The following is a 16836-nucleotide window of genomic DNA, read 5'->3' on the forward strand; positions in this document are numbered from 1 at the left end:
CAGTAGTAGCGATGTTGGGGAGGGCATCAAACATGAAATTAGAGGTGCGTGCAATAAAGGTGCAGCAGTTATAATGGGTGACATTAATATGCACATAGATTGGGTTAACCAAACTGGAAGCAATACCGTGGAGGAGGATTTCCTGGAGTGCAAAAGGGATGGTTTTTTAGACCAATATGTCGAGGAACCAACTAGGGGGGAGGCCATGTTAGACTGGGTGTTGTGTAATGAGAGAGGATTAATTAGCAATCTCGTTGTGCGAGAACCCTTGGGGAAAAGTGACCATAATATGGTGGAATTCTGCATTAGGATGGAGAATGAAACAGTTAATTCAGAGACCATGATCCAGAACTTAAAGAAGGGTAACTTTGTAGGTATGAGGCGTGAATTGGCTAGGATAGATTGGCGAATGATACTGAAGGGGTTGACTGTGGATGGGCAATGGCAGACATTTAGAGACCGCATGGATGAACTACAACAATTGTACATTCCTGTCTGGTGTAAAAATAAAAAAGGGAAGGTGGCTCAACCGTGGCTATCAAGGGAAATCAGGGATAGTATTAAAGCCAAGGAAGTGGCATATAAATTGGGCAGAAAAAGCAGCGAACCCAGGGACTGGGAGAAATTTAGAACTCAGCAGAGGAGAATAAAGGGTTTGATTAGGGCAGGGAAAATGGAGTACGAGAAGATGCTTGCAGGGAACATTAAGACGGATTGCAAATGTTTCTATAGATATGTAAAGAGTAAAAGGTTAGTAAAGACAAACGTAGGTCCCCTCCAGTCAGAATCAGGAGACGTCATAACGTGAAACAAAGAAATGGCGGACCAATTGAACAGGTACTTTGGTTCGGTAGTCACTGAGGAGGACACAAACAACCTTTTGGATATAAAAGGGGTCGGAGGGTCGAGTAAAGAGGAGGAACTGAGGGAAATCATTATTAGTCGGGAAATTCTGTTGGAGAAATTGATGGGATTTAAGGCCGATAAATCTCCAGGGTCTGATGGACTGTATCCCAGAGTACTTAAGGAGGTGTCCTTGGAAATAGTGGATGCATTGACCGTCATTTTCCAACATTCCACTGACTCTGGATCAGTTCCTATGGAGTGGAGGTTAGGCAATGTAATCCCACCTTTAAAAAAAGGAGGGAGAGAGATAACAGGGAATTATAGACCAGTCAGCCTGACATCGGTATTGGGTAAAATGATGGAATCAATTATTAAGGATGTCATCGCAGTGCATTTGGAAAGAGGTGATATGATAGGTCCAAGTCAACATGGAATTGTGAAAGGGAAATCATGCTTGACAAATCTTCTGGAATTTTTTGAGGATGTTTCCAGTAGAGTGGACAAGAAAGAACCAGTTGATTTGGTATATTTGGACTTTCAGAAGGCTTTCGACAAGGTCCCACACAAGAGAATAATGTGCAAAGTTAAAGCACATGGGATTGGGGGTAGTGTGCTGACATGGATTGAGAACTGGTTGTCAGACAGGAAGCAAACAGTAGGAGTATATGCGGAATTTTCAGAATGGCAGGAGGTGACTAGTGGCGTACAGCAAGGTTCTGTGCTGGGGCCCCAACTGTTTACACTGTATATTCATGATTTAGACGAGGGGATTAAATGTAGTATCTCCAACTTTGCTGATGACACTAAGCTGGTTGGCAGTGTGAGCTGCGAGGAGGATGCTATGAGGCTGCAGAGCGACTTGGATAGGTTAGGTGAGTGGGCAAATGCATGGCAGATGAAGTATAATGTGGATAAATGTGAGTTGTCCACTTTGCTGGTAAAAACAGAGAGACAGACTATTATCTGAATGCTGACAGATTAGGAAAAGGGGAGGTGCAACGAGACCTGGGTATCATGGTACATCAGTCATTGAAGGTTGGCATGCAGGTACAGCAGGCGGTTAAGAAAGCGAATGGCATGTTGGCCTTCATAGCGAGGGGATTTGAGTACAGGGGCAGGGAGGTATTGCTACAGTTGTACAGGGCCTTGGTGAGGCCACACCTGGAATTTTGTGTACTGTTTTGGTCTTCTAACTTGAGGAAGGACATTCTTGCTATGGAGGGAGTGCACCGAAGATTCACCAGACTGATTCCCGAGATGGCGGGACTGAGATATCAAGAAAGACTGGATCAACTGGGCTTGTATTCACTGGAGTTCTGAAGATTGAGAGGGGATCTCACAGAAATGTTTCAAATTCTGATGGGTTGAGACAGGTTAGATGCAGGAAGAATGTTCCCGATGTTGGGGAAGTCCAGAACAAGGGGTCACAGTCTAAGGATAAGGGGTAAGCCATTTAGGACCGAGATTAGGAGAAACTTCTTCACCCAGAGAGTGGGGAACCTGTGGAATTCTCTACCACAGAATGTTGTTGAGGCCAATTCACTAAATATATTCAAAAAGGAGTTAGATGTACTCCTTACTACTAGGGGGATCAAGGGGTATGGCTAGAAAACAAGAATGGTGTTGCATGTTCCGCCATGCACTAATTGAATGGCGGTGCAGGCTCGAGGGCGGAATGGCCTAATCCTGCACCTGTTTTCTATGTATCTATGTTTTCTATGTTACTCAGAGTCCGACCATTTAATGTGTATTACCTTTCCTTGTAAGCCCCACCCCCAAATGCATGACTGAGACGTGTGAATGCATGGGCCTTGCTCTAAAAATTCATTAGGCAGCGGTCCTCCACCAACCTCTCCTCGCCACACAGCACTGCCCACAATTATTAAGTTCCACGGCGCGGCCCTGGAAAACTTGGACCATTTCCCATACCTCGGGAGCTGCTATAAACCAGAATAGGCATTGACGACGAGATTCAATGCTGGCTCCAGTGCGCGAGTGCAGCCTTCGGCCGCCTGACGAAAAGAGCTTTTGAAGACCAGACCCTCAAACCTGCCACCAAGCTCGTGGTCTAAAGGGCTGTTTTAATTCCCGCCCTCCTGTTTGGATCAGAAATAAGGACCATGTACAGCACACACCATAATTCGCAGGAGAAATACTACCAACAATGTCTCCGCAAGATCCTACAATCGACTCGGAGGACAGGCCCACCAATATCACCTTTCCCGATCAGGACAACATCCCCAGCATTGAAGCACTGACCACACTTAATCCACTCCACTGGGCAGGCCACAAAGTTCGCATGCCAGAAACAAGACTCCCAATGCAAGCGCTCTACTCGGAGCTCCTTCATGGCAAACGAGCCAACGGTGGGCAGAGGAAACGTTGCAAGGGCACTTTCAACGGCTCCCTGAAAAATGCAACATCCTCACTGACACGTGGGAGTCCCTGGACAAAGACCACCCGAAATGGAGAAAGTGCATCCGGGATGGTACTGAGTACCTCGAGTCTCGTCGCCGAGAGCATTCAGAAATCAAGCGCAGGCAGCGGAAAGATCATATGATAAACCAGTCTCAGCCACTCCTTCCCTCACCGACTCTCAGTCCTACCTGTGACACAGGCTGTGGATCTCGTAATGGACTGTTCCGTCAGCTAAGGACTCATTTTTGGAGTGGAAGAAAGTTTTCCTCGAATCCGAGGGACTGCCTATGATGATGGCAGTGAGAAACCAACAGGGGAAGTGAGATCAAGATGAGACTGTTATGTGATACAGAGACACACCAGCAGTGGGAGTGAGATAAATGTGACCTGATACTGTGATACGATTAATGTGCAAATTTAAAGCACATGGGATTGGGGGATAGTGTGCTGACGTGGATTGAGAACTGGTTGTCAGACAGGAAGCAAAGAGTAGGTGTAAATGGGTATTTTTCAGAATGGCAGGCAGTGACTAGTGGGGTAACGCAGGGATCAGTGCTGGGGCCCCAGCTGTTTACATTGCACATTAAAGATTTCGAAGAGGGGATTAAATGTAGTAACTCCAAATTTGCGGGTGACAGTGTGAGCTGCGAGGAGGATGATATGAGGCTGCGGAGTGACTTGGATAGGTTAGGTGAGTAGGCAAATGCATGGCAGATGAAGTATAATGTGGATAAATGTGAGGTTATCCACTTTGGTGGTAAAAACAGAGAGACAGACTATTATCTGAATGGCGACAGATTAGGAAAAGGGGAGGTGCAACGAGACCTGGGTGTCAGGGTTTTAGCAGTGGAACATTTGCAGATGGAAAGCTCAGAACCAAAAATCAGGTTAAGATCTTACAGACTTGCTCGATCCATCAGGACCTAATTATGACCAGCCTTTGCACATGGAAGGGGACAGCAGCGATTGCAGCATGAACAAACTGCACACGTGTTCCTGTGTGTACGTGGCTTCAGCCGATCGCCTGAACTGGTGACACACGTGCACCGGCACACTGGGCACGGTGGGAAGGGAATCAGGTTCTCGTCTGTGTCGGAGCATCATCCGCGCAGTCACATCAGGGACAGTCCGTTTTCCTGCTCCAGGTGTGGAATGGGCTTTGGTTATCCATCCCATTTCATGAGAGACCAGCGAGTTCGCACTGATGAGAGACCGTTTAACTGTTCTGACAGTGGGAAAGGCTTTCAACACTTGAGGAACCTAACTACACTACAGAGAGTTCATATTTTTCCCTGTGTGCGAAGGGATTCACTCTGTCTTCTACCCTGCTGATCCACCAATGAGTTCCCACTGATGAGAGAGCACTTACACGTTCCGACTTTGGGAAGAGATTTATATGCTCTGGGGAACTGAAGCACCGCCAGCTTGTTCATGCTGATAAGAGACCATTTACTTATTCTGACTGTGGGAAGCACTTTAAACACACTGGGGAATCTGACCACACACCAGCAACTTCATAGTGGGGAGTGGCCGTTCACCTGCACCGTGTGTAAGATCGTTTTGTTTATCCATCCCTCCTGCGGACCCACCAGGGAACTCACATTGATGAGAGTGCCTTCAAACTTTCTCACTATGGGAAGATCTTCAAAACCTGTAATAGCCTGCAGAGACTCGAGCCTGTGCACACTGTTCTGTGATTCTTTAGAATCAGAGGACGTGATTCAGTTCATTATGACTGCGCTGGCTCTTTGACTGAGCAGTCCTATTTAGTCCTTCAGCCCAGCTTTATTCCTATAAACCTGCAAATTAGTCCTCTTCAAGTACATGTCCTATAGCCTTTTGAAAGTTCCGATGGAATATGATTCAACGACCCTTTCAGATATTGCGTTACAGACCTTAACACACCTCTATGTGAAAACAATTCTCGTTTTCCTCTAATTCTTTTAGCAATTATTTTAAATATGTTCTCTGATTATTGGCCCATTTGCCAGAGGAAACAGATTCTCATTACTTGCTCCAACACGACCCGTCATAATTTTGAATAACTCTATTAGTTCTCCCTTTAAACTTCTCAGCTCTAAGAAAAACATTCCCAGCTTCTCCAATCTCTGCACATAACTGAAGTTCCTCATCCCTGGTAAACCTCCTTTGCAAACTCTCCAAGGCTGTTACATCCTTCCCCAAAGTATGATGCCCAGAAATATACACAATGCACAAGCCAAGGCCTAACCAGTGATTTGTAAATGTTTTGTCATAACTTGCTTGTTGTTGTATTGCATGGCCCTATTTACAAAGCCAAGGATTCCATCTCCTAAACCGCTTTATCAATTTGCCATGATACTATCAAGGATTTGTGAAATGCATCCACAGGTCCCTCTGCTCTTTCACTCCCGCTCAAAATAGTACAATTTAGATTAAACGGCCTCTCTATATTGTTACTCCCAAAGTGCATCATCTCACACTACTCTATACTAAACTGCATTTGCTATGTGTCTGCCCATTTCACAGACTGTCTACATCCTCCTGAATCTGCTGCATTCCTGCTCACTATTATTACATTGCCAAGTACTGTATAATCAATAAACATTGAAATTGTACACCCATATCCAAGTCCATGTCATTTATAGATATATAAAGAAAAGCAATGGCCCTAATACTGCAAAGTATTAATACAAATATTAAAACAAGTATTGCTAATATGCTACGGGAACAACGACAATAGAGGGCACCGTGGAATCTGCCACCAGTTGGTGGCCACTTTATTGCCATTTTCTGATGGTCATGGGTGGCGTAAAGCCCGCAAATTTTTCGCCTTCAGTGTTAAATAAATTTTGAGCTCATTAAAATGCAAATTATTAAGCACAAATCAGTTTTGCATGAATTAGTTAGCTGGTAGTTAATAACTGGTCAACAGATTTCATCATTCACACACCACAGCATTCGGCGTTTGATTTTGCGATGCTTCTGCCATGTCTTGATCTGAGAATAATATCTTATCTCATGTAGTCTGTCACATCTACGCTGAACCTCCCCTTCAACAGGCCAAGCACCATGTGGTTTTCTACAAACTCTCACAACGCTTCAGTGGAACAGATATTCTGCTGCCTGATAGCCATTCTCCTCGGCAGTGAAATCAGGCCGTATTAGAGTACCTTCACTCCCATCAATTTACCCAACACAATTTCCCGACTAATAATGATTTCCCTCATTTCCTCCTTCTTACTAGAGCTTCTGACCCGTTTTATATCTGGAAGGTTGTTGTGTCCTCCTTAGTGAATAGCGAAGCAAAGTACTTGTTCAATTGGTCTGCATTTTGTTTGTTCCCAGTTATGACTTTCCCTGATTTTGACTGCAGGGGACCGACGTTTGTTTTTACTAAACTGAATTCCAATGAGTAAAGGCCCAGCCGACTCAAGGTTTCCTTATAATTCAAACCCGACATCCGCGGAATCAAACTAGTGAACCTTCTCTCAGCTGGCTACAAAGCAAGTATATCCTTTCCTAAATATGGAAACAAAAACTTCACGCACTATTACAGGTGTTGCCTCACCATAGCAAGACTTCCCTGCTGTTATACTGCATCCCGTTTGCAACAAAGGCCAAGAAGTCTGTTGCATTCCTGATCATTTCCTGCACCTGCACACTATCCTTTTCTGTGTCATGCACAAGTGCCCGCAGATCCCGCATGCAATCTTTCTCCATTTCAATAATAACTTGGTCTTTGATTCTTTTTTCTGCCAAAGTGCATGAGCTCATACTTTCCAGCATTATAGTCCATCTGCCAAATTTTCTTCACGGTCGAAGACAGTAAAATATTGCAATAGTGAATAATGAAGGGTCTATAGGTAGGGAGGAACTTAATACAATCACTGTCACTAAAGAAGTAGCACTCGGTAAAATGATGTGTCCAAAGGTAGACAAGTCCCCTGGAACTGATGCTTGCATCCTAGTGTCCTAAAAAAAAGAGGATGCAGAGATAGTTGATGGATTGTTTGTAATTTACAAAAATTCCCTGGATTCTGTGGAGGTCCAAGCGGATTGGAATATCGCAAATGTAATGCACCCCTATTTACAAAAGGAGGCAGATCGAAAGCAGGAAACTATAGACCAGTTGGCCTAACATCTGTCGTTGGGAATATTCTTGAGAATTCTATTAAGGAAGCAGTAGCTGGACATTTTGAAAATCAAGAATCAATCAAGCAGAGAAAGCATGGTTTTATGAAAGGGAACTCATGTTTGGCAAACTTGCTGGAGTTTTTTGAGGATGTAACAAGCAGGGTGGATAAAGGGGGACCAGTGGGTGCATTGTAATTGAACTTCCAGAAGGCATTTGACAAAGTGCTACATAAAAGGTTGCTGCTCACGATAAAAGTTCACGGGATTATGGCTAATATATTAACATGGATAGAGGATTGGCTAACTAACAGAAAAAAGAGGGTCGGGATAAATGAGTCATTATCCGGTTGGCAAACAGTAACGAGTGGGCTGCTGCATCGATTGTTTCTGGGGCCTCAACTATTCAAAATCTATATTAATGATTTCAATGAAGGGACCGAGTGTAATGTAGCCAAGTTTGCTGATGATACAAAGATGGTTGGGAAAGCAAATTGTGTGGAGGACACAAAAAAGCTGCAAAGCGATAGACATGCTAAGCGAATGGGCAAGAATTTTGCAGATGGATTATAAAGTCGGAAAAAGTGAGATTATCCACATTAGCAAAAACACATACAAAAGCAAATTATAATTTAAATCGAGAAAAATTACAAAGTGCTGTAGTACAAAGGGACAAGGAGGTCCTTGTGCATGAAACACAAAAAGATAGTATGCATGTACAACAAGTGATTAAGAAGGCAAATTGAATATTGTCCTTTATTGCAAGAGGGATAGAGTTTAAATGTACAGACGTCCTGCTACAACTATACAGGGTGTTGGTGAGAGCTGGGAAGGTCAGGGGAGCAAAGTGAGTACTTAAATAGAAATAGAGAGTGGGGGTAGCCGGGGGAACAGAGTGACTGTTTAATTTCAGGCAGAAGTCAAGTGCGATAAGGGGAACACAGTGATTGTTTAAATAAAAATAAAGAATGGAAAAATTCTTGGAACGCAGCAAAATTTAAGTAGAAATAAGGAGGGGCATTAGAGGAATGCTGCAGCTGGTTTGTTAGCAATAGGGACATGGTGTGGCAGATAAACCATATATTTAGAAATAGAGGACTTGGAAAGAATTTCACTGTTTAATAACAAATCGAGGAAACGGGACTGTCAGGGCACGACATTAATTCATTCAGTAGAAATAGAGGAAGTCAAGGCAACACGTAAACTTTTAAGTACAAAGAGGGCTAATGAATGTATGGGACGCAGTGTGACATGATAATGTAAAGGTAAATTTAGATTTATATTATAACTGTACACATTGGATGATATTATCAATTGTACCTCGGCTTCTCATGATGGCAGCTGTGTGCAGATGCATCGCTGCCCGACGGAATTAAAACTGCCTGCAGCCAGTTGGGGTTAATTATTGTTGCACGTTCAATGAGAATGTACCTATAGCACAAAACTGCCCTGAACGCAATCGCACTTTTCCCCGGAGCTGGATGCCAGCCGGACTGGCAGAGCCTTAGATTCACGGAGGCCTGCAACCATGTGGATTTTGACTTTTGGAGAATCTCAGGATCAAGTGGGACGTTAAAGTGCGACGGGTCAAGTGTCCACTTAATCACAATTATTCAATGAACCCGATTGACATTTAAAGTACGAAGGCTATTGTTAGAGGAAGGTTTGCAACAACGTTGAAGTGAGGTGGTATAGGTATGTTGAGCAGGCAGTACATACAATGGTACTTAAACACAGACTTAAAAGGTGCAAAGAACATCCACTTTTGATGATTGTTGCTTGATGACTGAAATGTGTCACCGTTCTGAGCTGAATATCTTATGCTTTTAAAATGTCTAATAGTCATTACAAACAGCTATTTTCTTTAAATTGCGCTCACTTTCCCACCACACAATTCTTTATTACATAATTATATAATCGTTAAAATTCAACGCAACGTAAAGAGAATTAATTTACATATCTGTTATCAATCAAAATAGTTTTCTTGCTAAAAAAGCTGTTTTTCTCCATTGGCAGAGCAATATTATTAGAACATAAGAAATAGGAGCAGAGGTAGGCCATAAAGCCCAACGAGCCTACTGTGCCATTCAATAAGATCATGGCTGATCTGATCATGGACTCAGCTCCACTTCCCTGCCCACTCCTAATAACCCCTTACCTCCTTTTCATTTAAGAAACTGTCTATTTCTGTATCAAGTACATTTAATGTTCCAGCTTCCATAGCTCTCTGATGTACCGAATTCCACAGATTCACAACCCTCTGGGAGAAGAAATGTCTCCTCATCTCAGTTCTAAATGGGCGGATCCTTATTCTAAGATCATGCCCTCTCGTTCGAGTATCCCGCACGAGTGGAAACATCCTCGCTGGATACACCTTGTCAGGCCCCCTCATAATTTTATACGTTTCGATAAGATCACCTCTCATTCTTTTCGAATTCCAATGAGTCGAGGCCCAAGCTACTCAAACTTTCCTCATAAGTCAACAAAAGCATTCCCGGGATCAACCGAGTGAACTTCTCTGAACTTCCTCCACAGCAAGTATATCCTTTCGTAAATATGGAAACCAAATATGCACGCAGTATTCGAGATGTGACCTCACCAATACCCTGTACAGCTGTAACAAGACTTCCCCGCTTTTATACACCATCCCCTTTGCAATAAATGCCAAGATTCCATTGGACTTCCTTATCAATTGCTATACCTGCATATTATCCTTTTGTGTTTAATGCACTAGTACCCCCAGTTCCCGCTGTACTTTAGCATTTTGCAATCTTTCTCCATCTAAAAAATAACTTGCTCTTTGTTTTTTTTCTGCCAAATTGCATGAGCTCACACTTTCCAACATTATACGGCATCTGCAAATGTTTGCCCACTCACTTAGCCGGTCTATGTCCGTTTATATGTTTTAATGTTGCTTTTCCGCCCATTTTTGTATCGTCAGAAAACTTGGCTAAGTTACTCTCAGTCTCTTCTTGCAAGTCATTAATATAGATGTATAATAGTTGGTGTACCAGCACTGATCCCTGCGTCATCCAACTCATAACTGATTGCCAACCAGAGAATTAACAATTTTTCCCGACTCTCTGTTTTCTGTTGTGAGTCAATCTTCAATCATGCTAAAATATTACCCCCAACACTGTCAGCTTTTATCCTGTGCAGTAATCTTTTGTGTGGCACCTTGTCAAATGCCTTCTGGAAGTCCAAATGCATCACATCCACTGGTTCCCCTTTATCCACTCTGTTCCTTACATCCTCAAAAATTCCAGCAAATTTGTCAAACATGACTTCCCCTCCATAAATCCATGCTGACTCAGCCTGACCAAATTATACTTCTCCAAATGTGTTGCTACTGCTTCTTTATTAATGGATTCCAAAATGTTCCCAACCACAATTGTTAAGCTAACTCGTGTATGGCTTCCTGCTTTTTGGCTGCCTCCTTTTTTGAATAGGGGCGTTCCATTTGCAGTTATCCAATCTGCTGGAACTTCCCCAGAATCCAGGAAATTTTGCTAAATTACAATCAATGCATCCACATTCCCTGCCGCTACTTCTCTTAAAAACCTAGGATGCAAGCCATCAAGTCCAGGGGATTTTCCTGTCTTTCGTTCCATTATCTTACTGATTACCACCACTTTTGTGATTATGATTGTGTTAAGTTTCTCCCCACACTCAGACACTCGCCCTATAGACGCTTGAATATCCACTGATGGAATATTGTTATTGTTGCCTACCGTAAAAACTGCTACAAAATACTTGTTTAATGATTCTGCCATCTCCATATTCCCCGTTACTAATTCACCTCTCTTGCCCTCTAAGGGATGAACATTTACCTTAGCCATTCTTTTTCTTTTTATATACCAACGGAAACTCTTGTTATCTGTTTTTATATGTTGTCCCAGTTTACATTCATATTCTATCTTCACTTACTTAATCATTTTTAATCATTCTTTGCTCACTTTTAAAAGCTTCCAAATCTTCTGTCCTCGCAATATTTTGGCCGCTTTGTATGCCTTTGCTTTTAATCGGACACCGTCCTTTAGTTCTTTAGTTTCTCTTTAATCTTAGCTCGTTAGGTTATCGATAGTTTCACTCTTGATCAATATAATTACAATCCTACCAAGTAAAACATTGAACTATGAGTCTTGTTTTGTTTATGTATCATTAATATCTATTCAAATGATGATGTTTGCCCAGATGTTTTCGCTTGCAGACCAACTCCATCCCACACTTTCTCAAATGATTACCTTTCTCTGAGATTTATGAATCTGCTTTCAAAGACATGTCTTTTTTACAATCTCTTAGTCCTTCATCCTGCAGTCAGCCTTGACCCATCAGCCTCGTGGCATGTTAGAGGTAATTACACTTAACATGCAAAGGCTAAAGATTGACATCGCTGCAAGATAAAGAGAAACCAATACAATAAAACATTATCACAGTTCAGGGTAGTCTGTGCCTCCTCTGTTGACATTGGAATACTTTAGGCTATCACGAAACAACTTCTCATCCTAATCATATATCTCTCTCGACATTTACGCAGATCTTCACCTTTGGCTTTTACACATTCCTCACTCTCTCGAGAGGCTTTAACCATTTCCTGCAGTGATGTTATCAGCGTGATTGAACATGTATTGGAACCGTTCCTCAGGACAGATTCTTCATGAATATCACATGCTGGTTGCTTCAATCACCACACATTATTTCTGCACATACAGCAATGGACCGATAATTTCGGTCTCGTGGGGTCCATGCGAATTTTGCATGGACCCGAAGCGGCCTCGCAAAAGTCATATTTCGGGGTGCAATGTGCATGCGCCGAAAACCGGCTTTTTCGATCTGTCAAAATTTCTCTAACAGAGAGAACGCATCCAGGGAGAACGATATCTACGCGCCGGATGTTGGGCTGTTTGCACAATTCATGCCCAGCGAATCTCCTTCAAACTTTTACGTCTGGTAAAAGCAGGTGCACAACTTACTTTTACCAGCGTAACAATTTTAAAACATAGATAATTTAATCATTCATTTTTATGTTAAAATCCCTATCCATCAAGGTAAAATTATTTTAACCTTATTAAACCACGTTAAAAATCAAAAAATGTTTTTAAAACATTTAATTACATTTAATTGCAATGAATGTTAAGTCTGTGAATTTTAAAAAAAATGTCGTGCTGTGTTTCTTATTTTAGGGGTTATTCTCATTGATAGTAATGGGAACTCGCATGTTTTTCAATGAGAATACAAGATAGTTATTTTGGTGCATGCCCACGTCATAGCGACATACATATATGTACGTGACAGTCATATCTGCATACACAGTGAATGAAGGCCATAGAAAGGTGTCATATGTTTCTCCTGGAGCAACAGTTTTGTAGATTTGTTTCGGGTTGGATGTGTTCGTCCGAAGGAAGCCTCGGACCGCAATACTCCCCCCCGCCCCCCCCGCGCCCCAATATCATAAGATCATGAAGCACCAAAGTTCTCATAGAAGCCAAAGCAGACCTTTTTGGCGACCTATCAATGGATCCGGGGTCTGGGCGTGTTTGACTGGAATCTGACCTTGAATGTCCTGATTTTTTTGGGGGGATGAAGCTACCAAATACATTCTTCTCATTGTTCAGGATAAGCAAGGACACAACCATCTCCAAAAAGGAAAGTATGAATAAACAATTTTGGCTGCACTTTTCTAACTTTGACTAGATTGTGTGTTGATACCAGGCTGATATATTTTTTTCCCGTAGTACGAATGTGATTTTATTTAAGACAGGAATGGACAGGGCAGGTACAAGCAGTATGCTTCCATTCGTTGTGCCATCTGTAAACATATTCCATACATTACAGAATCATTGTAAGTAAGTGAAAGCTGATAGTAGGAGAACTCTCTTCACAGGGAGAGTTGTGGCATAGTGGCATTAACAGAGTCAGAAAATATATCAATATTCAAGATTAAATTGAGAATATCGATAAAGAAATGTAGGTTTAAGGGATGTTGAGACAGAGCCGATAAAGTGATTGAACATATTTTTAGTGTGTTTGGTAAACGCCGACGAGAACTTGTTGGGTGAATGGTTAATTCCTCTGTTCGAAATTTCAACATTGTGATGACCAGTTGAGATGTTTAGCAAATTGCTGTGTACAAAGATGTCTAAGGCTACATTGAGGAGTCAGGTTCCTACCTTCTCCATCAGTCGTTTTCGAACCTTGTAGAATGCTTGTATACCATTTTTTAAAGATGGAGACCATTGCTCGGCACAGTAATCCAAGTATGGTCTAAACACGTTTAGTGCATTTCAAGACAACTGCTCTGTTTTCCATTCTATCACCCTTAGAAATGAACCCCAGTGTTTAGTTTGTTTTATGTGGCTTTGATAATTAAGCAATTTGTGAATCTTGTTATAGCTGATAAAGCATCTTTTGACGAGTCATAGAAAGCACCATCTTATCACTTAGTCTAAAACATCAGCTTGCATTTATACAAAATCTCTTTGAATCTCGAACGGAAAGAAAGCTGCTTCAGCGGGAATCGATAATGTTCAGCCGGGGAAAGCAGCAGGCAACACAAATACGGCGCAACATGGGTGAAATGTTTTCTGATACATGATCATTATCACAAAAACAAACTATTTTCATCCGAAAAGAAAGAAGGCCATTCTCAACTGGAAAACAGATTACAATTTAGCTCTAGTTTAGATAGGATACTTTGTTTCCATTCTTTATTTTTTAACCAGTAGCAGAATCAATGTACAAGGAGATTTCACCACCTTTTTCAGCTCGTCCCTGAATTTAGTTTGAGTAACTGCATAGATACACGTGTTTGTGCATGAACTCAAATATATGAGCATATATCCGGTTTCTGTGGCGATGTAGGCAGGAGCTGTATAATCACCACGGTAATGCGCGGTATTTGTCAATCCGGTCGTTAAAAAACTAACCATAGCTGTTAGCCACAACACCATCAAACTGCCCGATACACTGAACAATAAAATAATAGATTTTCTGCGGTTCTCCATCTCGGGATCACTCTGATTCTCACTACTGTGACCCCGGAGTCTACTGCGGGCTCTACTGGCCACTAAAATACGTCTGACTGTCAAACAATTAAACAGCAATGTCAGTGCAAACGGAATCCATGGCGCTAATGCACTTTGCAGCCATGAGAATCCGACGCCTGCAGGCGAAGTAAAGAAGTCAATTCTGGGGAGACATCCCCAATGAATATTGTGAATTATTCGTTCAAATTTATATGCAAACAAAAATGGAAGGCTCTGAAAATAGATCAGGACAGAGGCCGTTGTTATAACCGCGGCTGCCTTTCTCACTGTGCAATACTTCGTTTTAAACTTTTGACAACATATAGATACAAATCGGTCAACTGTGAACAAGACTGTATACCACACCGACAGATTCAGGCTGGTAGAATTAATGTAAATAATAAATTTACAAACGGCGGTGTAGGAAAGGAAGGAATGTGGAAAGTGATATGCACAAATGTGATGCATTATTACATTGAAGATCATGACCAGTAGATCTGCTGTTGCCATGGCCCCCATGTAGACAGAGACAGATTTGGAAAGGCCGCAGTTTCCTCGGAAGAGGATCACGATTGTCAGTAGGTTCGCTATAAGAGAGCGGGAAAAGAGGTCATAAGAACATAGAAAATAGGAGATAGGAACAGGAGTAGGCCGTACGGCCCTTCGAGCCTGCTCCGCAATTCAATAAGATTATGGGTGATCCGATCATGGACAAAGCTCCACTTCCCCTCTCGCTCCCCATAACCCATTAGCCCTTATGGTTTAAGAAACTGTTTAATTCTCTCTCAAATTTATTCAAAATTCCAGCTTCTACAGCTATCTGAGGAAGCGAATTCCGCAGATTTAGAACCAGCTGAGAAAAGACATTTCTCCGCATCTCTGTTTTAAATGGGCGACCCCTTATTCTAAGATTGTGCCCTCTACTTCTAGCCTCTCCCATCAGTGGAAACGTCCTTCTGCATCCACCTTGTCAAGCCCCCTCATAATCTTATACGTTTCGATTAGGTCACCTCTAATTCTTTTGAATTCCAATGAGTAGAGACTCAACATACTCAATCTTTCTCCTAAGTCAAACCCCCTCATCCCCGGAAACAACCTAATGAACCTTCTCCGAACTGCATCGAAAGAAGTATATCGATTCGGAAATATGGAAACCAAAACTGCACGCAGTATTCCAGGTGTGGCCTCATAGTACCTTATATAGCTGTAGTAAGACTTTCCTGCTTTTATACTCCATCCTCTTTGCAATAAAGGCCAATATACCATTTGTCTTCCTGATCACTTGCTCTTCCTGCATACTACCCTTTTGTGTTTCGTGCAAAGTACTCCTTGGTCCCGCTGTACTGCAGCACTTTGCAAACTTTCTCCATTTAAAAAATAACTTGCTCTTTGATTTGTTCGGCCAAAGTGCATGGCCTCACAATTTCCAACATTATATTCCATCTGCCAAATCTGTCGGCACAAAGGCACATATTGCATGATTATATGTCTACTAAGCTGTAGCGATCTATGTACTGTTACAGTGGCCGCGGCATCAGCCTCGCCCTCCCTCAGTGTACGGAGCAAGGTTGAGCTCCCGGCACCAACACGCCAGCAGCCAGAACAGCAACTCAGTGGCCGCGCGGACGGGGAGAATTCCATCTGATATTCACCGACTTCTCCCAGTGGATCAATGACTGCAATGAAGAAATTCTCGGAATCTGTTATATTCATTAACAGTGAAGTTGTCAAAAGCTATGAGGCAACAGGGCATATTGACTTACCGGGAACACCGAATGTTGCGAGGAAAGGATAGTAAATGTCCCTAAACTTCAGAATTGTTGGTCGTACCATTTTTGGAAGAATATATGACTGCTGTCCGGCTTCACGATTCTGACTGCAGTTCCTCTGAGATCCGTTAACGCTCGCCCTTTATAGGACAATCGCTGCCCCTGTGAGAAAACCAGTTTGTACAATAATTGCCATTAGATCCAGTCACTTAACAAACAAAACTAGATTTTCCACTCCATCGCAGCTGGATGCTAATCGGGAAATCGTACAACTCCGTAAGTGAAACTCCGTCCATTAAATCAATGAAAGGAAAATGAATCCAGAGGGAACTTCCCCTAGGGATGATCCCTCCCGGATTCAGCATTAGGTTCTTGCGGCCCCATATTACTTCAGTGAAAGTTGTACATAATTAACATTGTGAGCATGAGTGGGCTTGAACATTGCTGGTGAGTGCCTATACTAACATTAATGGAGATGAAACTATTCTAAAATTACTGGTTGTGATTCTAATATGACTGATGGCGACCGTACTGTAACATCACTGGTAGGTGTGGCTACCCTAACATTGCTTGTTGTGACCTTACTCTAACATTACTGGTGGTGACTCAACTGTAAAATTAATGAGAGTGACCCTGCGCTAACATTACGGGTATTGAACCTAATA

The 16836-nt window shown here is 42.3% G+C and overlaps 1 protein-coding gene across 1 annotated transcript; it reads right to left on the minus strand.

The window, feature by feature from the left end:
• Window positions 1-14084: 14084 nt before the first annotated feature.
• LOC139242012 (probable G-protein coupled receptor 139) lies at window positions 14085-16235 on the minus strand. The gene is made up of 2 exons (XM_070870146.1): window positions 16166-16235; window positions 14085-14989 (listed from the first exon to the last, which is right to left on the minus strand). Exons 1-2 carry the CDS (start codon window positions 16233-16235, stop codon window positions 14085-14087), a joined length of 975 nt encoding a protein of 324 aa, XP_070726247.1.
• Between the last annotated feature and the right edge of the window lie 601 nt (window positions 16236-16836).

The sequence above is a fragment of the Pristiophorus japonicus genome, unplaced genomic scaffold, assembly GCF_044704955.1.
Source record: "Pristiophorus japonicus isolate sPriJap1 unplaced genomic scaffold, sPriJap1.hap1 HAP1_SCAFFOLD_117, whole genome shotgun sequence".
Lineage (NCBI taxonomy): Eukaryota > Metazoa > Chordata > Chondrichthyes > Pristiophoridae > Pristiophorus > Pristiophorus japonicus.

Coding starts and splice junctions, on each gene's coding strand:
- LOC139242012 (XM_070870146.1), bottom strand. CDS start 16,235: ATGGTACGACCAACAATTCTGAAGTTTAGGGACATTTACTATCCTTTC. Junction 14,990..16,165: donor CGCAACATTCGGTGTTCCCG/GTAAGTCAATAT, acceptor GCTCTCTTATAG/CGAACCTACTGACAATCGTG.